Source organism: Equus caballus, chromosome 16, assembly GCF_041296265.1.
Source record: "Equus caballus isolate H_3958 breed thoroughbred chromosome 16, TB-T2T, whole genome shotgun sequence".
Lineage (NCBI taxonomy): Eukaryota > Metazoa > Chordata > Mammalia > Perissodactyla > Equidae > Equus > Equus caballus.
In genome coordinates, this window is record NC_091699.1 from 87,527,069 (window position 1) to 87,552,794 (window position 25,726).

Sequence of the window (25,726 nt, forward strand, 5' to 3'; positions counted from 1 at the left end):
TTCTCTTTCTGTTAGTTCTTTATTAGAGTATAGAAATGCAACTGATTTTCTAAGTTAATTTTGTACCCTGCAACTTTGCTGTAGTTGTTGATTATGTCTAATAGTTTTCCCTTCGATTCTTTAGTGTGTTTTATATATAAAATCATGTTATCTGCAAACAGCGAGAGTTTCACTTCTTCCTTTCCAATTTAGATATCATTTATTTCTTTTTCTCGCCTAATTACTCTGGCCAAAACCTCCAGTACAATGTTGAATAAGCGTGGTGAGAGTGGGCACCCTTGTCTTGTTCCTGTTCTCAGAGGGATGGCTTTCAGTTTTTCCCCACTGAGTGTGGGTTTGTCACATATGGTCTCCATTATGTTGAGGTACTTTCCTTCTATATCCATTTTATTGAGAGTTTTTATCATAAATGAATGTTGGATCTTGTCAAAACGATTTCTCTGCGTCTATTGAAATGATCATGTGATTTTTATTCCTCATTTTGTTAATGTGGTGTATCACACTGATTTGTGGATGTTGAGCCATCCCGGTGTCCCTGGTATAAATCCCACTTGATCATGGTGTATGATCCCTTCAATGTATTGCTGTATTGGGTTTGCCAATATTTTGTTGAGGATTTTTGCATCTATGTTCATCAGCGATATTGGGCTGTAATATTTCTTCTTTGTGTAGTCCTTATGTGGCTTTGGGATCAGGGTGATCTTGGCATTGCAAAATGTGTTAGGAAGTGTTCCATCTTCTTCAACTTTTTGGAATAGTTTGAGAAGGAAAGGTATTAAATCTTCTTTGCATGTTTGGTGGAATTCTCCAGAGAAGCCATCTGGTCTTGGACTTTTATTTTTGGGGAAGTTTTTGATTACTGTTTCAACCTCTTTACTTGTGACTGGTCTATTCAAGATCTGCCTTGTTTTTGATGACCTTGCCAGTTTTGGGAAGTAGTGGTCAGGTATTTTGTAGAATGTCACTACATCTGGGTTTGTCTGAATTTTTTTTTAATTGTTAGACTAGGGTTATGGGTTACTGGGAGGAAATTCTCATCACATCATATCAAGGGTATACTCCATCAACATGGCTTATGACTAAGAAAGTTAACCTTGAGGATTACCTGGGCAAGGTGGTGCTTTCTAGGTTTCTTCATATGTTACTCCTGCACAAGCCACCCTTTGGAAGCATTGCACTAAGTGCAGCTCACACTCGGGGGGGGGAGGGGTTGGAGGCTTTAAGCTCTACCTCCTGGAGGGGGGAGTATCTACATAAATTATTAGGTATTCTATATGAGAGATTTGTGTTTTCTCCCCCACTTATTTATTTATTTATTTACTTACTTCTTCTTCTCCCCAAAGACCCCCAGCACATAGTTGTATATTGTAGGTCTCTAGTTCTGCTACATGGGACGCCACCTCAGCACAGCTTGATGAGCAGGGCTAGGTCTGCACCCAGGATCCAAACCAGTGAAACCCTGGGCCACCAAAGTGGAGTGTGCGAACCTAACTACTCAGCCACGGGGCTGGCCCCAGCCATCACTTATATATGAGGATGTACTCATGTATATTTATTTTATACTTTAGGTTAAAATCGAACGTTACATTATTTATTTTTTCGCTCAAATCACTCCAGTTTTGGCTATTGGGAGCTTTTTCAGGTTGATGCCTGTGTTCCACCATTTTGGGTTTTTTTCTACTATTTCCTTACTTTCCTGGTACTACAAGACATTCAGGTTCATCTTGTACATTTCCTGTCCCAAACCCAAATTAGCTATTTTTCCAAGGAGACTTGGATCTTTTATTAGAGAATAGTATTAGAAACCAAGATCTGGGTAGTGGGTGACATTACCGTTTTTGAGAAACTCTAATAATATTTGATTGAAACGTCATTACATAATTTTTATTTGCTTTGGAAAGAACTGTCAACTTTAAAATACTTATTTTTATCTTCCAGGAATATGGAATGACTTTCATTTGTTGAGTTGTCTTTTACGTTTCTTAGTACATAGTAAAACAGTTGCTTTTTCTGTATATCACAGCAATGATAATAATTTAAATGTCACTTGATATTTCCTCCATCTGCTAATGCAAATCTTCCAGGCCCTACAAAGTCTCCAACAGCCCACAAGGATTATTGTTAGCCTTGAGAGGAGTGATCCTCAGCCTTGGCTGCACGTCAGAATCAACTGGGAAACTTAAAAATCTCATGTCCAAGTCACATCTCAAACCAAGCCCATTGGAATCTCTGAAGGTGGGATCAAGGCATAAGTATCATTCTAAAGGTCTCAGGTGATTCCAATGTGTATGTAAGCTAGAGAAACACTGCTTTAGTCTTTCACATGGTCTCATTAAAAGCTCTTTCCCAGTAAGCACTGCTGATTAATGTTGCCTCCACTAGGCACAGATCACCTCCCCATTCCTCTGCAGAAACACTGGGCATCCACGAAATGCCAAAGCTTCAAGTTGCGCCTTTTTCAATAGAAGGAAGAATATTTTGCTCCCTTACTATATTACCCTATAAGACATACACATTAGCAGTGTTGCTTGGGACTTAACAAGATGAGTCTCATTAAATTATATTTTAAAAGATAATTGTTTTGTTGTTCTCATAAACACTTATATCCACCCTATTCTCATAGGATTTGCACATGACTCGAATAGGTCTGGCCATAAGACAAACTCTAGTGACTACCACCATGCAATATTCAAAATCATTTCCCTTTTCCATAGACCAAGATTTTTCTTAAAGGTTCAACCTTTCTTCCCCTTAGATATATTAAACAGAAACTAATCACAGCAACCTCAAAACCCAAACTGAGTTCAATTCCTCACTGATTAACCTAACCCCATAGACAAATGGCCTAACAGAAGAAGTGTGCCCATTGCCAGGTATAAATATTACTTACTTTAATCTCTACTATTTTACTATACAAGATGTCTGGCATTAAATTAAAATTGTAACAGACACAAAAAGGGGGTAGGGGACCCAGTGCAAGAGAAAAAGCAATCAATAAAACTAGACTTATATATGACCCAGATGTTAGAAATATCAGACAGGGGGTTTAAAATAATTCTTTCAACTTTCTCATTATTAGGTGGAAGGGATTTTTTTCCTATCTTCAATCTTTAATCACTTTAAAAGATAATCGAGAGTCTAAACCAAAACACTAACAATGTATTATAGGGTTTATAATTATGTAAAAATAAAATATATGCTAACATGGGGCCGGCTCCGTGGCCAAGTGGTTAAGTTCACGCGCTCTGCTGCGGCGGCCCAGGGTTCGGATCCTGGGCACGGACATGGCACCGCTCATCAGGCCACGTTGAGGCAGCGTCCCACATCCCACAACTAGAAGGACCAGCAACTAAGATACGCAACTGTGTACAGGGGGGGTTTAGGGAGAAAAAGCAGAAAAAAAAAAAAGATTGCCAACAGTTGTTAGCCCAGGTGCCAATCTTTAAAAAAAAAAAAAAAAAATATATATATATATATATGCTAACAATAGCACAAAAGATAGGAGAGAGGAAATGGAAGTATATATGGTATGGTATAATATTCTCTCAAAGTAGACTGAGATAACCTAAAGATGTAATAGAGCAAACACTAAAAATAAAAACCTTAAGGGGCCAGCCTGATGGCATAGTGGTTAAGGTCATGTACTCTGCTTTGGTGGCCTGGGGTTTGTGGGTTTGGATCCTGGGGGTGGACCTACACACCGCTCATCAAGCCATGCTGTGACAGCATCCCACATAAAAAAAATAGAGGAAGACTGGCACAGGTGTTAGCTCAGGGCTAATCTTCCTCAAGCAAAAAGAGAAAGATTGGCAACAGATGTTAGCTCAGGGCCAATCCTCCTCACCAAAAATAAACAAACAAAGAAACAAACAAATAAATAAACTTAAAAGGAGGTATAACAAATAAGCAAAGATAAAATGGAAATAAAATGGAATCACACATAAAAAATATTCAATTTATCCAAATAATTCAAGAAAAATAAAGAAAAGGAACAGAGAACAGATGGGACATATAGAAAAAACTAGCAATATGGCAGATTTAAAATCCAAGCACCTCAATAATTACATTAACTGTAAATGAACTAGAGACCCTAATTAAAATATAGAGACTTCCAGAGCAAGGCACGTTAGGAGGGATAAAGACGGGTATTACATAATGACAAAAGAAAACATCACAAATAAACAAAGTAACACATAACAATCCTAAATGTGAATGTACTCAATGACAATTTCAAAATATATGCAGGAAAAACCGACAGAACTCAAAGGACAAATGGAAAAATCAACATCATAATTGGAGACCAACATCCCTCTCTTAGCAATCAACAGAACAAGTAGACAGACAGTAAGGATACAGAAAATCTGAACAACACTAGCAATCAACTTGCCATCACTGATATGTATAGAACCCTCCACTAAATATCGGCAAAACTGACATTCTTTTCAGGCACTTGGAACATTTACTAAGACAGTCCATACAACAGATCCCGAAGCAAACTTCAAAACTCCCTAACAATTTAAGCAATCCCCAAGAAATGTTTTCTGATCACAAGAGAATTAAACCAGAAATCAATAACAGAAAGATAGCTGGAAAATCCTCAAATATTTAGAAATTAAATGACACATTTTCAAATTCACTGAAAGAAAAGACTACCAAACTTCACTCAAGGAAAAGCAGACAACCTGAACTGCCCTAAACCTACCAGAGAAATTGAATTCCCACTTTAAAACCTCCTCACGAAAAAAACTCCAGGCCCAGATGGCTTCACTGGCAATTTCTATCAAATATTTATGGAAAAACTAATCTAATACTACACAAACTCCTCCAGAAAACAGAAGAATGGGAAACACTTTCCAGCTCATTTGATAAGGCCAGCACTACCCTGATACCAAGACCAAAGAAATTATAAGAAAATTCCAAACCAATATCCTTCATGAACAAAGCTGCAAAAAACCTTAACAAGTCTAAAAAGAAATGAAATTCTGACACATGCTACAACATGGACAAACCTTGAAAACATTATGCTAAGTGTGTAAGCCAGACACAAAAGGACAAATCGTGAATATCTCCATTTACATAAGGTACCCAGAGTAGTCAAATTCATAGAGACAGAACTGAGAACAATGGTTACCAGTGGCTAGAGGAAAGGGGATGGGGAATTATTATCTAACGTGTACAGAGTTTCATTTATGGATGATGAAAAGTTCTGGAGATGGACAGTGGTGATGGCTGCACAACAATGTGAATTCACTTAAAGCCACCAAATTATACATCTGAAAATGGTTAAAATAGTAAATTTTGTGTTATGTATATTTTACCACCATAAAAAAATCCTTAACAGAATGTTAGCAAATCGAATCCAGCTATAGATTAAAAAGGAGAATACATTATGGGCAAATGGTGTCTACCCAAAGAATGCTGGTTGGCATAGGTAATCCAAAAGAATCTACAAAAAAAGCTATCATAAGTAATAAATTTTAATAAGCTAATGAGTTTAACAAGCGCCAAAATATAAAATACACAAAACATACCAAAAAAAGAGTAAACTTTACTGCATGTAGAGTATACCTCAATAAATCTGACTTTAAAAAAGAAAACAACAGAAAACCAAATAAATAATTGTGGCGCTAGTGGACTTCATTATCTTGTTCTCTCTCTCATTTCTTTTTTTGAGGAAGATTAGCCCTGAGCTAACATCTGCTGCCAATCATCCTCTTTTTGCCGAGGAAGACTGGCCCTGAGTTAACATTCGTGCCCATCTTCCTCTGCTTTATATGTGGGACATCTGCCACAGCATGGCTTGCCAAGCAGTGCCATGTCCTCACCTAGGATCTGAACCAGGAAACCGCGGCCGCTGAAGCAGAACATGCGAACTTAACTTCTGTGCCACCGGGCTGGCCCCCTTGTTCCTGTTTTAAATGGAAATGCATTAAATATGGTATTGGCTAATAACTTAAAGACAGACTTTTTAAAAATATACTTTAAAGTGTTTTTTAATTCCTAGTTCATAAGGGAATTTTATTTAAAAAGAAGTGACCAATATTTTTTAAATGTAGCCTGAAAAGTATTTCAGACAAAAATACAGTTCTTCTTTGATCTACCTATGTAAATATAGTATTGGTAATTTCTTAATATTCTATCAAACATTTTTACTTTCTGACACAAATTCTACTTGGTTCATGGTATAAACAGATCTCTCAATATGTTAGTTTTATTTGCTAACACTTTGGGGTTTTGCCTCTATGGTGTGTGACTGGTTTATCAATTTCTGTACTGTTAAGTTTTATTATCTGAGTTAAATCAGTTTTGTTCCCTGTGCTGGGAAGCCTTTGGTCTTATCCTCCACAGGTTTTATTGCCTGGATCATCTATTCATAGAAACAGGAAAAACTTGCCCATAAAACTGTCAGCAGCAGCAGTGCCCATAAAAAGCACTTTTTGAAAGTGACTTTTTTCCAGAACACTTTCTATTTCTTCCAAAATATTAGACTTTATAAGTTTTCTACTTTTTAAAAAATCAATTTTGGGAATTTATATTTCTCCCCAAATAATTTCCTTCATCAGTATTTTCAAATTCCTTAACATAACTGCTATAAGGTAATCTGATAAAGTTTTTTCTATATAAAAAAATCCTTTAATATTCCTGTCGTGTTCCTAATATTTCAACATTTTGCTAAATGACTTCCTAGAGTTTGTTTATTTTGGTCAATCTATCTGGATTTTTCAGTGTTACCACTTTTCTCTCCTCTGATTTTGTTCAGTTTTGTTTTCATTTTTATTATATTCTTCTTCTTGCTAACCTTTGCCTAACTTTGGGAGGCAAGCTCATTGTTTGTTTCATTCCATTTTAAATGATGAAAGCACCTATCCCACTGTGACTGCATCCCATATCCATGTGTATTTGTATTTATGTAAAATTATAATTTGTTAGTTTTAATGGTCGTGGCAGTTTAGGTTTCTGCTTTTCTTTAGTAGCTATTTGGGGAAAGAAGTGACAGGTGGACTTCCTTCATTAATATCAAATTTTACTGCACTCTGGCCAGATAAAATGGTCTATCAAATTTCTGCTTTATAGACTATATTGAGATTTTTACGTTTTCTAGTATAGTCACCTTCTGTAAATGTTCCATGAATGCTTGAAGAGAAGGGGTACTCCCTGTTTACAAGGCAGCCAGCGTCAGAGTTGAAGGCATGTGAGGAAGGTGTTCACTTGGTCGGGTGGCGGAAATGGGATACTGGTTATATATGGGAGATTTATCACATAAGTAAACATATAAAGGATAATGGGAGCCAGAAGGACTTCTAGAAGACTTTTTAGCTGTGTAAGGAACTACCAGCTGTCTTCCAAAGTGCCTGCACTGTCTCGTATTCCCACTAACAATGAAGGAGAGCCCCTGCTGCTCTGTAGCCTTGTCAACAATTGGTATTGTCACCTTTTGGGATTTTAGCCATTCTAAAAGGTATGTAATGCTATTTCACTGTTGCTTTAATTTGCAATCTCCTAATAACAAATGACATTGAGTATCTTTTCATGTGCTTATTTGCCTTCTGTATACGTTCTTTGGAGAGGTGTCTGTTCAGACATTTTGCTCACTTCTTAACCGTGTTGTTCGTTTTCTTATTGTTGAGTTCTTTTCATGTTTTGGATACAAGTCTAGGGAGCAAAGAATTTAATTTTACCCAAAGAGGGGTCTGGCTTTTGCCTTTAGCTCCTTGGAGGTAATGTCTAAACCCTGGGAAAGTCTTGCCAGATGAAAGTGTCTGTGTTTAACTGGGGGCACTGGGCAGCCAGACAGCAACAATATGATTTTGGGCGGAGGCTTTGAGTCCCATTAACAATGAGATTTAGGGTGGCAGCGTTTGGGTCATGTGGTATCAGCTCGACCTCCTGAGGGACTGGAGACTAAATCAGCCCCATGAGCAGCTGGTCAGGTTTACATGATGGTACCCCAATAAAGACTCTGGACACTAAAGCTCACATAAGCTTCTCTGGTTGACATTACTCTGTGTGAGATGTCAAATATCAATACTGGGAGAGTAAAACTGTCTATGACTCCATGGAAAGAGGACAACTAGAAGCCCCACGTTTGGGACTTTTCTGGACTCTGCCCTATGTGCCTTTTCGCTTGACTGATTTTAATCTGTATCTTTCAGCTGTAATAAACCATAGCTATAACAGCTTTTGATGAATTCTGTGAGTCCCTCTAGAGAATTATCAAACCTCAAGGTGGTTTTGGAGACCCTTAAACTTGCAAGTGGTGTCAGAAGTACAGGCAGCCTTCTGTGCACTGCTCCCTAACTTTGTAATTGGCTAACTTCACAAAGTCCTTTATCTGATATATGTTTTGCTGTTGTATCTAAAAAGTCATTGCCAAACCCAAGGTCATCTAGATTTTCTTCTAGAATTTTTATCTTTTTATGTTTTACATTTAGGTCTATGATCCATTTTGAGTTAATTTTTGTGAAAGGCATATGGTCTGTGTCTAGATTCATTTTTTTGCACCTGAGCCTCAACTGTTCCAGCCTCATTTGCTGAAAAGACTCTTTTCTCCATTAAATTGCCTCTCCTCCTTTGTCAAAGATCAGTTGACTATATTTGTGTAGGTCTCTTTCTGGGCTCTCTATTCTGCTCCATTGATCTAGGTACCTATTTTTTCACTTATACTATACTGTCTTGATTGGTTCTCGGCCTTTTGGCTAAGATCAATTGTATACTGTCTTGATTACTTGTAACATTATAGTAAGCCTGAAAATCAGGTAGTGTGAGTCGTGGATATTGTTTTTTGACCCAATCTGAGTCTCTATCTTTTAAACTTATATGTTAATGTATTCATCTTTATCCTAATTACTGATAAGGTGGTCTAACATTCTGTCACTCCTTATTATTCTTGCTGCTCTTTAACATGATCTCCTTTATTTTCTGTCCTTTCCTAATAACACTTAGACATTTTCCTTTTCCTAATAACACTGTAAATATTGTTCCACTGTTTTTTACTATTTAGTAGTGAACAAAAAAATCTGTGATTAGCTTTTTTATATCTTTTTTTTTATTGCAGTAACATTGGTTTACAACATTATATAAATTTCAGGTGTACATTATCATATTTTGATTCCTGTATAGATTACATCATATTCACCCCTCAAAGACTAGTCACAATCCATCACCACACACATGTGCCTAGTTATCTCTTTGGTCCTCCCCGCTTCCCCTCTGGTAACCACCAATCCACTCTCTGTCTCCACATGATTGTTTGTTGTCGTTTTTATCTTCTACTTATGAGTGAGGTCATACGATATTTGACTTTCTCCTTCTGACTTATTTCGCTCAGCATAATACCCTCAAGGTCCATCCATGTTGTCACAAATGGCTGGATTTCATCATTTCTTATGGCTGAGTAGTATTCCATTGTGTACATATACCACATCTTCTTTATCCATTCGTCCCTTGATAGGCACCTAGGTTGCTTCCAAGTCTTGGCTGTTGTGAATAATGCTGCAGTGAACACAGGGGTGCATTATCTTTATGCATTCGTGTTTTCATGCTCTTTGGGTAAATACTCAACAGTGGAATAGCTGGATCATATGGTTGTTCTATTCTTAATTTTTTGAGGAATCTCCACACTGTTTTCCATAGTGGCTGCACTAGTTTGCAGCTCTCCCACCAGCAGTGTATGAGGGTTCTCTTCTCCTACATCTTCTCCAATACTTCTTGTTTCCTGGCTTGTCAATTACAGCCATTCTGATGGGCGTGAGGTGATATCTCATTGTAGTTTTGATTTGCATTTCCCTGATAGTTAAATATGTTGAACATCCTTTCATGTGCCTGTTGGCCATCTGCATATCTTCTTTGGAGAAATGTTTGTTTAGATTTTTTGCCCATTTTTTAATTGGGTTGTTAGTTTTTTGGTGTTGAGATGTATGAGTTCTTTATATATTTTGAATATTAACCCTTTATCAGATATGTGGTTTGCAAATATATTCTCCCAATTGCTAGGTTATCTTTTCATTTTGTTGATGGTTTCCTTTGCTGTGCAGAAGCTTTTTAGTTGATGTAGTCTCACTGTTTATTTTTCTCTATTGTTTCCCTTGCCCTGTCAGACATGGTACTTGAAATTATGCTGCTAAGACCAACGTCAAAGAGTGTACTACCTATGTTTTCTTCTAGAAGTTTTATGGTTTCAGGTCTTACATTCAAGTCTTCAATCCATTTTGAGCTCATTTTTCTGTATGGTATAAGATAATTGTCTACTTTCATTCTTTTGCATGTGGCTGTCCAGTTGTTCCAACACCATTTATTGAAGAGACTTTCCTTTCTCTACTGTATGTTCTTGGCTCCCTTGTCAAAAACTGGCTGTCCACAGATGTGTGGGTTTATTTTATAGCTGTTTGTAGCAGTCTCCTTTTCAAGTCCTTGCCTGGATGCTTACAGTATATCTTTTAGTCCTCCTCAAAATTTTCACTCTGATATATCTAGTATTCTCCAAATATCTGTGAAATCCTTTAAACTGTAAACTCATGTCTTTCTTAAGCCTGAAGACGTTGCCTTCGATTTTACCTTTGATTATTGTTTCTCTTCTACTTATTATTCTCCTTTATTCAGGAATACTATTTATCTATATAATGAGTCTTTATTCTCTGCACCTATCATTTTCATCTTTTGAATCCTTTTCCACCGTCAATTTTGGAAGACCTCCTCCAACTTCTCCTCCACATCACTGACTTGATTTTTAGCATTGATTATCTTCTGACTCCTTCATTCTGGATTTTAACAGTATGTTGAATTTCAATGTCTTTACAAGTTTTGAGGAGTCTTGAAGAAATATTAAAATGCAGAAAACCACTAAGAATGACTCAAGATCCCTTGTAATCATCCTTATTTCCTCTGGTTCCAGGGCCCCGGAGTTAGTCTGATTCATATATGAGACCTACCCCTTACTAGCTGTATAATCTTGTGGAAGTAATTTAACCTATTTAATTCAATTTTCTTCGGAATAATACTTTAATTAGACTTAATTAGCTAATTTACAAAGGGTTTTAATACAGTATCTGGTACTCAATAAATATTCAGCTATTCTGACTATAATCTTGGCTGATATGTCAGCTGGTTCCCTTCTACATCAGTCTGTTGTCTTTTACATACTATTTCAGATTCATTAAAGAATTTTGAGAAGAAAGCAAATACTATCTAATATTTTTTTGTTTCTTTCTCATTTTTTCCAAGTATGATTTTCCTTTGTGTCTTAAGTATAAGATTTCCTTCTTTTATTTTGCAGAATTTCTTAAGCCCATGATGGCTTTATTCAAAAAATGCTGTCAATTATTTGAAAGTTGAGAAAACTATCCAGGTTTGGTGTTTGCTAAGAAAAAAGTTAGGTAAATTCTAGTTAGTTTCTCCCCTTTACTGTCGACCTGGGTATTATTTGACTTTTAACTCTCATTTCTTAAGTTGGAAAAAAGATTGATTCATGCAACTGTTTTAAGCCAAATTCCTGGTGTTAAGTATTTACATAATATTATGGCTGTCGTCTATTTTAGAGATCAAAGATCTCATTGAGAATCCCATTAAAATTATATACTTTCTCTCCAGAGCATAGAATTTTGCTTAGCAGTTTAATCTGTCATGCCTTGAAGTCAATTCATGGATTCGAGGTTAAGGATCTCCTGATTTACTATGGCTCTGATAAACTAAGGAAGACACTCCTGATCCTGTTGCCTTGTTATATGATGCATGTGACTGGTAATTTCATCCTGGATACTTTGAAACAGAATACACTTCTTCTCTAGTCAAAAAAGTAGGGCCTAACCAAAAGTTGTTTAAGCTGGTGACTGTTACAAGGGAGTCCATTAAACTTTTCTCTTTATTCTTGTAAATATTTGAAATTTTCCATAGTAAAAAGCTTCACTTGTGTGTTTATTTGAAGTAGGGCCTGAAAAAATGCATACCACTCCCATGGATTTTCTTCTCTCTGCCCCTTCCTACTACTACTCCCTTCACATCTGAAAATGCACCATAACCAGTCCACTTCTGTCCCTGCCTTTACAAAACTGTGGTCATGAAGGGAAGTAGAGAGGTAATGATAAAAGAGATGGGAGGGAGAAAAAGAGCCCTGGATGCTGCAGATAGCAGTTGCAACACAACATGGGGTAGCTGCCAAGTTTCTGGTTGGCAAAAGCCCTGGTTCTTTAAGTTGTAGATATGCAGCAGAGATGGGTAGAAAATCTACCATTTGCCCGCCTGTCCCTGCTATTTTGTCTCAGGGATCTGTCTTTACTTTTACTCATAAAAAATACTTCTGATGCCTGGCATATTTTAATCAATATTTCTAGTTTCTACTTGTAACTCTGCTTCTCTGTGTATTTTCACCTATCTCACCATGGGATAACAGAAGAGATTAAGTTGGGTCCCACTAGCTGGCTACCAGCAAACCCAGGCTTTCCACAGTTGAATTCTTGAAGCTAAAAGGTCCTGCAATAATCTGGCTCATGTTCAACCTGGGAACAGCAGATAAGTAGAAGAAATAGCTTCTGATCTACTCTTGCCTCCCTTAACTCTCAACCACATCACAACTTTACATAAACAAAAATATGCTTATTGATATTACTGAGCATATAGAATGGAGCACAGTAAAAAAGAAAGTGTTATTTTCTCTCAAGGAAGCTCTAATTCAGATTAACAATGTCAAGAAACTGTCAACAGATGTGAGGTTTAAACCAAAGCACTGTAGCAACCAATTAGAAATATTCAAGTTCCTCCACAATAAAGTGCACCTGATAATACTTATAAACTGGTGAATTAACATACCAATTACCAGAGACACTCTCAAAATAAACTGAAAAATAAGTTAGCACCCAAATAATATTAAAACCAATTAGCATAACGAGGTGGACTGAGATTACTTAGAGGTATAGTTCTTTAAACTCCTTTGGTCCTGTCAATAATGTTCCATGTAAATCAAAGATTTCCTGGGAAAGATATGAACGTAGAGCATGTGTTTAGAAGACTGACTCTGATCTGAAAGACGTGATTTGAACTGCCTCTACCACTTGGGAAAGTTAGTTAACTGCTGAGCCTCAGTTTTCCCATTTCTAAAATAGGTGTAATAATAGCACTTATCTTGCAAGGAGGTTGTGAGGATTATACGAAATAATTAATGTAAAGAGCACAGCACACAGTTCCTGGCAAATAGCACTCAAAACACAATAGACATTTTATAAAAAGTAAACTGACCTCTCCTTTCAGAGTGTTAATTCCTTGGAAATGCTGAGATAAAACAAGGTGGCAAATAAGATCAAAAGGCACTTCAGAAAAAGAATCAAAACAAACAAAAGGAAACAAAAAAAACAAACAAAAGCATAATATGTAAACTACAGACCAATATCCCTCAAAAATTCTAAATAAAATTTCAACAAACTGAATCCAAGAATACAGAAAAAGGATAATACATCATGCCTAAGTGGGGTTTATCCAGGAATGTTGCAATGTTGGTTTAACATCAGAAAATCAATCAATATAATTCACCATGTATCAACAGAATAAAAAGAAAAACTACACTATCATTATAACAGATATTGATGAGGAATTTGACAAAATTCAACAATCTTTCATGATAATAACTAAGCAGACTAGGAACAGATGGAAACCCCCTCAATGTGCTCAGAGGCAACTACAAAAAACCTATAGCTAAAACTCACACGTCATGGTAAAAAACTGAATACTTTCCCCCTAAGATCAGGAACAAGACAATGATGTCCACTTTCACTACTTCAACAGTGAACAGGAGTCTTAGCCAGCGCAATAAGTCAAGAAAAAGGAAAAAGGCATAAAAATAAGGAATAAGTAAAACAGACGAAATGTTGGTTTATGTGGAAAATCCTATTGGATCTATAACAATTTACTAGTAGTGGGTTTATCAGCAAGGTCACAGGCTATAAAGTAAATATACAAAAATCAACTGTACTTCTATATTCTAGCAATTAAAGAAATCAGACATTGAAATAAAAAGATATAATTTATAATAATAAAAATGTGAAACACTTAGGGACAAATATAACAAAATATATGCAAGGTCTATACAATGAAAACTACATTTTGCTGAGACAAACTACAGAAGATTTAAATTAACAGACAGATAAACCATGCTTATAAATGGAAGACTCAATATCGTTAAGATGTCAATTCCTCCAAAATTCATCTACAGATTCAATGCAATCCCAATCAAAATCTCAACAGGAACTTTTGTAGAAATTTGTAAGATGATTCTAAAATTTATATAAAAATGTAAAAGACCTAGTATACACAAAACAACTCTGAAAAAGAACAAAATTGGAGGACTCACACTACTTGATTTCAAGACTTAATATAGAGCAATAGCAGAGCTTCTCAACCTTGGTACTTCTGACATTTCGGATTGATAACTGTTATGGGGAACTGTTCCGTCACTGTGGGATGTTTAGCAGCATCCCTGGCCTCCACCCCTACCAGCAGTGGATCCTCCACCCCCAAGTTGTAACAATCAAAAATGTCTCCAGACACTGCCAAATATCCTGGGGGGGGTGGGGGGAGCAAAACTGCCCTTAAGAAACACTGAACTACATTAAGTAGTGTGTTACTGACATGAAGATAAACATTTAGATCAATGGAACAGAACAGAATCTAGAAACCGGCCCTTAACTTACAGGCAATTGATATTTGACCAAGGTACAAAGCAACTCTAAGGGAAAGGGTAATCTTTCCAATAAATGACACTGTAATGACTGGTTATTCATACGCAAGAAACATAAATCTCATCCCTCACCACACTCCACACACAAAAATTAATTCAAAACTTATCACAGGCATAAATTTAAGAGCAAAAACTATAAAACTCTGAGAAAAAAAATATGGGAGAAAACCTTAGTAATCTTGGCTTAGGCAAAGATCTCTCAAAGAGGACATAAAGAAACAAAAACTATTTTTTTAATTGATAAACTGCACTTTGAAGTATAAAACAGGTTTGCTCTTCAAAAGTTACTGTTAAGAAAATAAAAAGGCAAGCTACAGGCTGAGAGAAGATATTTGTAAAATATATATCTGATAAAGGACTTGTATCCAGAATAAGATAATAATAAGACAAACAACTGAATTAAAAAATGGGGAAAAAATTAAAGTTACTTCATCAAAGATATGCAGATGGCAAATAAGCACGTGAAAAAATGTACGACATGATTAGCCATTAGAGAAATGCAAGTTAAAACCACACTGAGATACCACACAAACCCACTTGAATAACTAAAATGAAAAAAGACTGACCATATCAAGTGCTGGCAAGGACAGAGGGCAACTAGAACCCTTACACAGAGCTGATGGAAACACCAATTTGTACAGACACTTTGGGAAACATGTTTGGTGATTTCTTATAAAACTGAACATACACTTACCCTATGATCCAGCAATTCCACCCCTAGAGATTTACCTTAGAGAAACGAAAACTTCTATCAACACATAAGCTTGTATTTGAATGTTCATAGCAGCTTTATTCGTAATACTCCACAACTGGAAACAACATAAATGTTCATTAACTCATGGATGGATAAACAAATTGTGGTACATCCACACAATGGAATACTAGACAGTAATAAAGAAGAACTACTGATACACAAAACAACACGAATAAACCTCAAAAGCATCATTCTAAGTACATGAATCCAAACACAAATGATATTAATAAAATAGCCAAAAATATTCAACATGGCTAAAAAAATTCTTATTTTCAGCAGCTTTTTTGGGTTATGTAAATCACTGGCACTTACTATCTTTCATTATTTAACTTATGTGTCTAGTCTCTTTAAATCAACTACAAACCCTTCTGCCATAGGGGTTATCGTGTATCTCTGTGTAGCACTTCACAATACTAATAACAATGCCCCTCATTTGTATATCAATGCACAAGCTCCATAACGCTCATCCAGTCTGAAAAACAACTGGAATGCTGAACACACATTGCAATGGAGTCAGGACACCTGGGTTCAAACCCCAGAAGCCTACGTGGGTGACCTGTGGTAAGTCTAATCTATATGAGACTCACTTTCCTTATCCATTAAACTGAAAAGCTCTGGGTAAAGTGAGGAAAGAGAGTGTCGGGGACATTGAGGTGGTACAAACAGCAACTCTAACACATATGAGGCCAGTAAGAACAGAAACCTCCTGGGGAGCAAATGGCCAAACGTTAGACTTGAACTTGATTTCTCAGAAGAACCACAGACTGAGAAAATGGGATCTCAAGAGCCTTCTTATCTTTCGGGTTTTAAGCAGGAGATATCAGAAAAGTTACCACAGGGATAACCGGTTTGTGGCAGATAACCAAGCAGAGAAACATTCATTTTTGATCCTTCAGTGTAGTCTCTTATCACTGGGAACAGGATTCAATAGGCATTACATATGGAGAAAATTAGCTATTTTAGACTAATATAAAGCACGTTAGTTTTACTCTTCTGATGTGGTGTTGCCATAGTAATCCATCTCAGTAAGAGAGAAATCACAGGTTCAGATACTTGGTATATGTGCTTGACTGAGAATCTACAATTGGCAGAATTATGATGGCCCAAAAATCAAAAGGCAGAATAACAAGGAATTACATCATGGCAGGACCAAGAAGCTTCATCAGGGCCTCGCTAGGTACCTACCATGTACCAAAAACAGGCATACTGCTGGGCAAGAGCACATGTTTTATCAGTGAATCCTCACAATAGCCTTTATGAGGTAGCTGTTTTAGAGACAAGATTATTATTCTTGTTTTACAGCTGAGTAAACTGACATTCTGAAACACAATTAAGTAATCTGCCCAAGTAATCACCATTAGTATGTGACAAGGTTAAGATTCATACTCAGAGCTATTTTACTCCACGTCTTTACTGCTACTTAAAACCTATTACCACTATATTAAAAGCTCAGCATCTGATTATTGAGCTAGCACAGTTCCTAGAAAATAGGAGGCTCCATAATTTTTGGTTTTCTTTCAAGGTAGTTAGGAGGCAGACATCATCTAAGGTAGGCAGGAAACAGGCATCACCTCCAGCAATTAATAGGGAAACTAAAGCTTACATGTAAAGTGATAAAGTAAATTTCTGAATGCTGGAATTCCTAGCCCTTTATCTGCAGTAGCATTCCCCTGACATTCATCCTGATAATGATGATGAACAGGAAGAAAAGATGGAGGAGAGAAGAAATACATGCAATTATACGACTGAGTGTTTTCATTTTTTGAACAGCCCACACATTTTTATTGAGTACCCACAAGGTCAGGCACAGTGCTCAGCACTGGGGCTCTAGCATGAAGAAAATAAACAAGACACAGTTCCTGCCCACAGGGAAGTTTCACCCTAGTGAGAAGATACTGACAACTAAATAGACAAGATATAGTCCAGGAACGCAGAAATGGGATAGCACAGGGTGCCGCAGGAGCATAGCCAGGACAAAATAAACCCAGAGAGGGTGGAAAGAGAGCTACAGGACATCCAGTTACATTTGAATTTCAAATAAACAGTGAATACTTTTTTAGTACAAGAATGTCCCAAATATTGTCCTGTATTTTCATTTGCTACATCTGGCAACCCTAGGTGGGAATGATGTTTAGAAAAGTATCTCAGAGGAAATGATACCTAAGATGACAACTGAATTATTACTTGTCCCCAACAAATTTATATCAGTTGAAAATGTGTCTTAGTGGCTGGCTTATGGAGACACCCATGTGGCAAGGATCTGAAAGCTCCTGACAGCAGCCAGTAAGGAACTGAGGGCTGCTGCCCAGAGCCGTGTTAGTAAGCCATCTTGGAAGTAGATCCTCCAGCCACAGTCCAGCCCTCAGACGACAGAGCCCTGGCCGACAGCTTGACTACAATACATGAGAGACCTTCAGGCAGGGTCACCTGGCGAAGCCACTCCTGACCCTCAGAAACTGTGTGAGATAGTAACGTTTGTTGTTTTAGGCTGTTAGGTTTTGGGGTAACCTGTTAGGCAGCAATAGATAAGTAATGCTCTGCCCATTAGCGGAGTGCTGCGGCCGCCCGACCGGGCCTACACTAGTACCCCATCATGCCCACTCATTGCTGAGAGCAGCCGCAACTAGCGTGGGCGGCCTCACAGCGAGAATGGCCACAGCTGTGACTGTCAGTCAATTATGCCTCCCACCGGAAGGAGATCTGAATGGTGTATTTCCATGGCCGCCACAGGATAACAAAAAGCTTACTAATGACAGCGCATCCTTTCTGAAACAAAATAAGACCTTTTTAAAACAGCAAAATAAAAAATACTTCTCTGAGTTCAGCTTAATCATTTGAGAGAACTGTGTGAAAACAGAAATACAAGCAAAATAATAGAGAAAATTAGCAAAGCTATGAAAACACCAATCTTGGATTAGCCATGGCTTTCAGCTTGATTTCACGTGTGCTAAGAACTGATATGGCTTTTTCAACCAACAAAATCATTTGTGGGGCCGGCCCGGTGGCGCAGCGGTTAAGTTCACACGTTCCGCTTCTCGGCGGCCTGAGGTTGGCCGGTTCGGATCCCGGGTGCGGACATGGCGCCGCTGGGCACGCCATGCTGTGGTAGGCGTCCCACATATAAAGCAGAGGAAGATGGGCACGATGTTAGCTCAGGGCCAGGCTTCCTCAGCAAAAAGAGGAGGACTGGCAGTAGTTAGCTCAGGGCTAATCTTCCTCAAAAAAATAAGATAAAATAAAGGAAATCATTTGTTGCTGGGTCGTTTGTTTTGACTCTCCCATTCAGAAAGGAATTTCTGAAATTTAAGGATAACGTGCAACTGAAGAGCTGTGAACTGTGGTTAATCAACTAATCCAGAATTTCTAAGAGTACTTTCATGAAAGAAGTTGTGCTCTGAATTCCAGAAATTATTTTATTCCAATAGATTAAGTCTGAGTTAAAGTGATTACATTCCAACTATCTAATATGAATAGAAAAATCTCAGAGGGGCCGGCCCAATGGTGCAGCAGTTAAGTGCGCACGTTCCGATTCAGCAGCCCGGGGTTCACTGATTCAGATCCCCAGTGCGGACATGGCACTGCTTGGCAAGCCATGCTGTGGCAGGCGTCCCACATATAAAGTAGAGGAAGATGGGCACGGATGTTAGCTCAGGGCCAGTCTTCCTCAGCAAAAAGAGGAGGATTGGCAGCAGATGTTAGCTCAGGGCTAATCTTCCTCAAAAAATAAATAATAAATAAAAATCTCAGAGAAAGACATTTCCCTTCTTTTCCAAAAATACAGGATAAGTTGGAAGGGAAGGGGTTAATAACTGTGAACTAAATATGGCTGCAGGGAGATGCTAGAAATTTTCTTTGACTACCCCCTTGGCTTTATAATAAAGTTTTCTATCCAAACCATCTCAGAGGTCATGCTATTATGACATATTTTTCAGGTCAGTTCAATACTAACTGAGCTGAGATGTGTCTATAGTCGGAATCCTTTAAGGTCTGTGTTCCAGGTATATCAGATGTCACTTCTCCCCTATAGCCTGCAAAAGAGTCACAATTCTCTTACCAGATTTCCAATTCAAATTTCATAGAAACTGAGATAAGGACATTGCCTTAAAAGGATTACATCTCCCGGATAGTATAATTCACTAATCTAACCCATACTTTTTAGAATTTTCTATGTAAATTAATATTTTAAAGTATTCTATTTTTTAAATATCCAATTCATTTAAAAATTACCTTGGTATACCAATCTTAGATATTAAAAGAGAGAACATAGTGATCAAAAAAATAAAATCTAGAATATCTTCAAATTTGAGAAGCTGATTTTACAGAATAAAGGTACAGTTATTCAGCTATTTGTCCATAGAATTAGGGAGCAGTTTTACATATATGCTTTGACCAATTATATAAAACTGATATACATATTAAACAAAGCTCTGAAGTTTCGGGCCTAAGGCCCATGCATTTTCTCTGTAGCCACTCTAACACACATGTTCAAGATTTTCCAACAACTGAATCCAACATTTCTTAACAACTGGCTTGCTTCGTGGGGAGGTTTAAAGATCTGGAACCAAAAACCAAGGAAAGCTTTAAAAACTGGCCAGCAAAATAATCAACAATTTCTAGAGGATTAGCTGTCTTTTCTAACTAAACAATACTCTATAAAATTTTATGATCCAGAGTAGAAGAGAGTTGAGAAAAAAACATTCAACACAAAACTCTTTAATATCATCTGGGATAACAGATGCTACTCAAACACAGTTTCATTGTTCCTAATCTCTTGGCCTCCAGCTTTCTTTCCTCATTTTTTGGAAGTTCTTTTATTTTCCTCCTCTTTGTTCATAAGTAACAAATATATATTGTAGAATTTCTTATTTCACTGATACATCTTAATTAATATAAAGAAAATGCTTTTTTTTATTTTAATGAGAAGTTGAATAGATTCCCCCCACATTAGAACTACAAAAAAAAAAATCTCTAAAATGTGTAATATTTCCAGTGATTTCATGATTTACTTTTCTCCTTTCTGACTTGTCCTTATGGGGTTATCTTGAAAGAAAGTTTCACTTTGAAAAACTTCACTAATAACAATTTTCTCTTATTCATCTCAAATACTCCCTTTTAAACTAAAGTTCCAAAATTGGAGGGGAGGGGACAACAAGTGGAAGCTATAAGAAAACCTGAAAAGAAAAAAGCTTGACAGCAGAATTTTGTCATTGTTCCATCCACTCAACAAATTGAGCGTTGTGCTAGATACAAGTCCTACTTTGTCTTAAAACACCAACGAGGCTAATAAAATTTTATATATATATATAAATTATATTATATATTTATAAATTTATCTATATACACAATTGGTTTTTTGTGGAGAGTTTTTGAATTGTTTTGTGCTTTCCGCCTTGTTCTAAGGACTCAGGCAATAGGAAGAATGGAATAGATTCTGAGAACTACACATGCAGAGTCAGGGATAAAGGTATCCGCGGATAAAACAGAAAGAAAACCAAGATGTTAAGAACATTTCAAAATTATTAAAGCTCTAAAAGTAACGCAAAAATCAGTGTAGCACTTTATAAATATTATTTTATTTGAGTCTAGCAATGTTCTTGATTACAACAGCCAACAGACTCTATTAACTTACTTGTTTTGCCAAAAAATTTAAATGTGTCCGGAAGGATTTTCACATGAGAACATATCTTCAAATTTATAACTGAAGTTAATAGGAAAATAAAATTCAATTACAAAAGTGCACTTGAGAAACTCACAGCAAATCTCGTTAGACGTCATATTACAGGACATTGCAGTCATGCCGCGTAACCTTTCCATCAATGATGGACTGCCCATACAACAGTGGTCCTGTGAGATTAGCACCATAGAGCCTGGGTGTATAGTGGGCTATACCATCTAGGTTTGTGTTAAGTATACTCTATGCTGTTCATACAACAACGAAATTGCCTAATGACTCATTTTTCACAATGTTATCTCCATCATGAAGTGACACAAGACTGTACTGGCAAGGATGTGAGCAACAGGGAATCTTCATATACTGATGGTGGCAGTGTAAATTGGTATTATCACTTTGGAAAAAGTCATCTGGAAGTATTTACTAAAGCTGAGCACATGTATTCTCTAACCAAACCACTCCAATCCTAGGTAAATGTCCTGTTCACCAAAGGACATGGACTAGAATGTTCATGAGATCACTAATTGTAATATCCCAAAACTGAAAACTACCCAAATGCCCAATAACATTAGAATGAATAAACAAATTATGGTTCATTCATAAAATGGAATATTATACAGCAATGAGAAAGGATCAACTACAACCAGATACAGATGAATCTCACAAACAAAGTTGAGGATGAGAAGCTAGTCATGAACGAGTACTGCATGATTCCATAAATAAAGCATAAAAACAGATAAAAATAATCTATGCTGTTAGAAGTCAAGATAGCAATTACCCTCGGAAGGGGACACAAGGCAGGCTTCAGGAGCACTCGTAACATTCTGCTTCTAGATATGAGTGCTGGTTTGTACAACTCCACTGAGCTATACACTTGTATATATATTCTTCTCTCCATATTTTGACTAAAACTTGAAATATATATACACAAATAAATATATAACATGAACATTTTCATTATAAGACTAATACCCCTTCATGGATACATTACAAAATACAGAAAAGAACACCAATCAATCATAATCTCATCTTCTAAAGATACATGTAATTTGACGTATTTCCTCATTTTTCTATAAACTTCACATAGTTAAGAATACGTAACACATACAGTTTTACTTAAATTTGAGCAACATCCCTACATAAAGTAATTATTGCATATCAAGCATTTTCTACCTTTAAAATATTTCTCTCCATAAGCAAAATTTGACTATAAAATTAGCTATCACATACATACATATGCAATTTACTTTAAAATCACCTCGTAATACAATTCTGTGTAGGAGCTACGTTTTCCCTACTTAGAAATAATGCTATGATAAATTTCTCTTTGTCTTTACTAATCATACTTCAAAATTTACTTCCTTAGGATAGATACCTAAGGCAGAATTACAGGAGCCAATGCTTTTGCATTAAAATTAGTAAAAGATAAAATATTGCTATGACATGAAGACAGAGGTTTGGAAAGACAACAAAATTGACGACCTTTCCTCGTTTCTTCACTAGTCTTTTTTTTTTAGAAAGAGCTCCTTAGCCAGTAGAGTCCCTCAGTAAACCAAAAAATCTATGGTCTGAAAGTCTAAGACATGTGAAGCTTGATGACACCTCAGTATGAGACACATAGAAGGTACGGGGGAAAAAAAGTTTTCTGAATTGAGGGAAAACTCTTAGGCAAAAAAATCAGTCTGATTCTACCTGTTGCTTCATCCCCACTTCTTCTATATACCCTTGGAGCAGTAGTTCTCAAAGTGTGGTCCAGGGCAATAAGATCAGTTCACCTGGAAACTTGTCAGAAATACAAATTCTCAGACCCTACTCCAGACCTACTGAGTCAGAACCCTTGGAGGCAATCTTTAGAACATGCCCTCCAGGCAGTTCTGAAGCTCGCTGAAATTTAAGAACTCCTCGCCTAGAGCATTATAAACCTCCAGGCATAGTAAGAAAACATCACCTTTATTAATCAGAAAGTGGAAAAAAGATAAATAATTTTTTTCAAACTATTATTCTAATTGCTACCTTGCTCATCTGGGAGATGGAGGACCTTACTGGTAGATAAACGTTTTCATCTTCTGCTCCACTTCTGTTATGTTTGTGATTTACATGTCTGCAATGTCAGCCATGCTATTTTTCATACTTTAATGGATTCTAAATGGACTCACTAAAGGGGACGCACAGGATGTCACTGAACAAAGGATGATAAGAGAGTTCCTAGCTTATTCTGTGATACACATAAAATATTTGATTTAATTAGTTTCACAGACAGATAATGAAAGAAGTAATTTGTATTACAAGTAAATCCTGGTAGCAATTTCCTTTTACTTCAAAGTACAGCTTACAGTTAAATGTATTCGGGCTGGTCTTTTCAATAATTTAATCAGCAACTTGCAGACACGCAAGTTTAATCAATGATAAAGAAAGGCTTGAATATCAAAGAAACAATGAAGCAAGCAAAGGGGAGGAGAATATTTTTTTGAGCACCTACTACATGCTAAGTATTAGGCATAAAGCTTTACAGAATAGGGTTAAATGAGAAAATACAATCTTTATGAGGCAGGTATCATTACTCCCATAACATGAATGTGAAAATCTGACAGAGATTTAGTAAATTTCTATGTTACCGACTGTAGACCTAGTAAATAAAAATGGCAAAGCTGAAATTTGAAGCTGTGCTTCTATGGTTCCAAAACCTGTCCCTTTTCAAATATATCAAACTTACTTTACAACATCAAGCAAAACACAGTGCATTTTCATCAGAGTAAATAAAAAAGTCCTCAAGAAAAAGATAGAGTTAGTAAAATTTTAGCAACTTTTAATAGTTTTCCTATTATTTTTTAAAGACAAATACAGTTTTAAAAAAGAATATTTCAGGGGCTGGCCCCGTGGCCGAGTGGTTAAGTTCGCGCGCTCCGCTGCAGGCGGCCCAGTGTTTCGTTGGTTCGAGTCCTGGGCACGGACATGGCACTGCTCATCAAACCACGCTGAGGCAGCGTCCCACATGCCACAACTGGAAGGACCCACAACGAAGAATATACAACTATGTACTGGGGGGCTTTGGGGAGAAAAAGGAAAAAATAAAATCTTTAAAAAAAAAAAAAGAATATTTCAGCTACCATTTTTATTCACTATGTGATTTATAAAAAAGAGGAGAAGAAAGCAGGTTAAATGTCACAATGGGCAATTTAATCTCTTCTGAATAAAAACATTTGCAATTGAAATTGGTAGATTTAATTTTAAAAACATTTTGTTGGCAATAAAGCTGTTAACCAGCTTTCTAGCATGTTTTTGGATATTTGGCTTTTCGGTTTGGCAACGCATGCAAATTTTATTGCATAATGGTCATAAACAAGACAAATTTAAATAAGGAAATTCAAAAGAGAAAACATTTAAGAGGTTTATTTTAGAACGAATTCTAACTGGCAATCAAAATTATCTTCTTCCCTTCACACAGTGGGTTTGAAATTAACCAGCACCAATAGCTGTGACCAAGAGTAAGCAAGACGGCCAAAGGTAAAGGTGTGAAAAGGTTTTCTTCCAGGAGGAGACAATGGGCCATATGGGAATAGGAAATAAAAACAGACAATTAGATCAACTCCATTTTCAAAAGACTAAGCACATAAGAAATCACATAAATAAAGACCTTTTCATCTCAACAGTATTCTACTCCTGCCAACTGAGTTACAAACTGATTCACTGAAAATTAATTTTGTAATAATACAGAAACAAGACTGCAGTATCCTTTCCTCCAAAAAGAAGATCAGTTTATCCCCTTTCATATGAAACAGTAACTGGTTATTTCAACAACTATAAAAAATAGGTATCATCATGTCATACTCTTTATAATAAAGTAATTTAGATGAACTATCAGAATAGAGAATAACAATTTACATTAAAAAAACAAAAAAAAGCCATTTTATTGTGGCTCAGGTATAACATACTACATTATCAAAATTATTTCCGTGAGCCAGCCTGGTGGTGTAGTGGTTAAGTTTGCACACTCCGCTTTGGCAGCCCAGGGTTCGTAGGTTCAAATCCCGGGTGCAGACCTAGTACTGCTCGTCAAGCCACGCTGTGGTGGTGTCCCACATAAAATAGAGGAAGCTTGGCACAGATGTTAGCTCAGTGACAATCTTCCTCGAGCAAAAAAAACAGGACGATTGGCAACAGACGTTAGGTCAGGGCCAATCTTCCTCACAAAAAAGCAAAAAAACAAAACAAAACAAAAAACTATTTCTAAATCTACAACACACAATCAAAACACAGAGCAAAGTTATGTAATTCTGCCTAACCACAAATACATTGTGAAAGCAGTTAACAGGAAGATAAAAGACGTGGTAACCAAAGTCTATTTAAAAACATTTTAATTTTTCCTTTATTTTTTGCTTTAAATCAGGAACTCCTTAAATTTTATTCATAAAAGGTAATTATTTAATTCTAATATTTAACTATTTAATATGGTAGACCAAACACTCATACTTAAATAAAACATCTTGTAGGTAAACACAGGAAAAATACAAAAGAGAAAAAAGAGCAGATGGTGCAGGTCCTTCAGGAAAAGCAAGCTGCTGGAACGAACAGGTTAATA

The 25,726-nt window shown here is 36.6% G+C and overlaps 1 protein-coding gene across 27 annotated transcripts in view; it reads right to left on the bottom strand.

The window, feature by feature from the left end:
• Window positions 1-25,726, bottom strand: part of TFDP2 (transcription factor Dp-2) — a 179,420-nt gene that overhangs the window by 85,454 nt on the left and 68,240 nt on the right. For 5 of the 27 annotated variants that reach the window (XM_070238243.1, XM_023621038.2, XM_023621037.2 and 2 more), the window contains exon 4: window positions 21,106-21,174. The exons of 21 other annotated variants lie outside the window; for them this stretch is intronic. In XM_070238243.1, coding sequence (XP_070094344.1) covers window positions 21,106-21,174 — 69 coding nt within the window. Of the gene's footprint in view, window positions 1-21,105; window positions 21,175-25,726 lie in introns of those variants that run through there. One more of the 27 variants, XM_070238260.1, reaches the window with a different exon arrangement.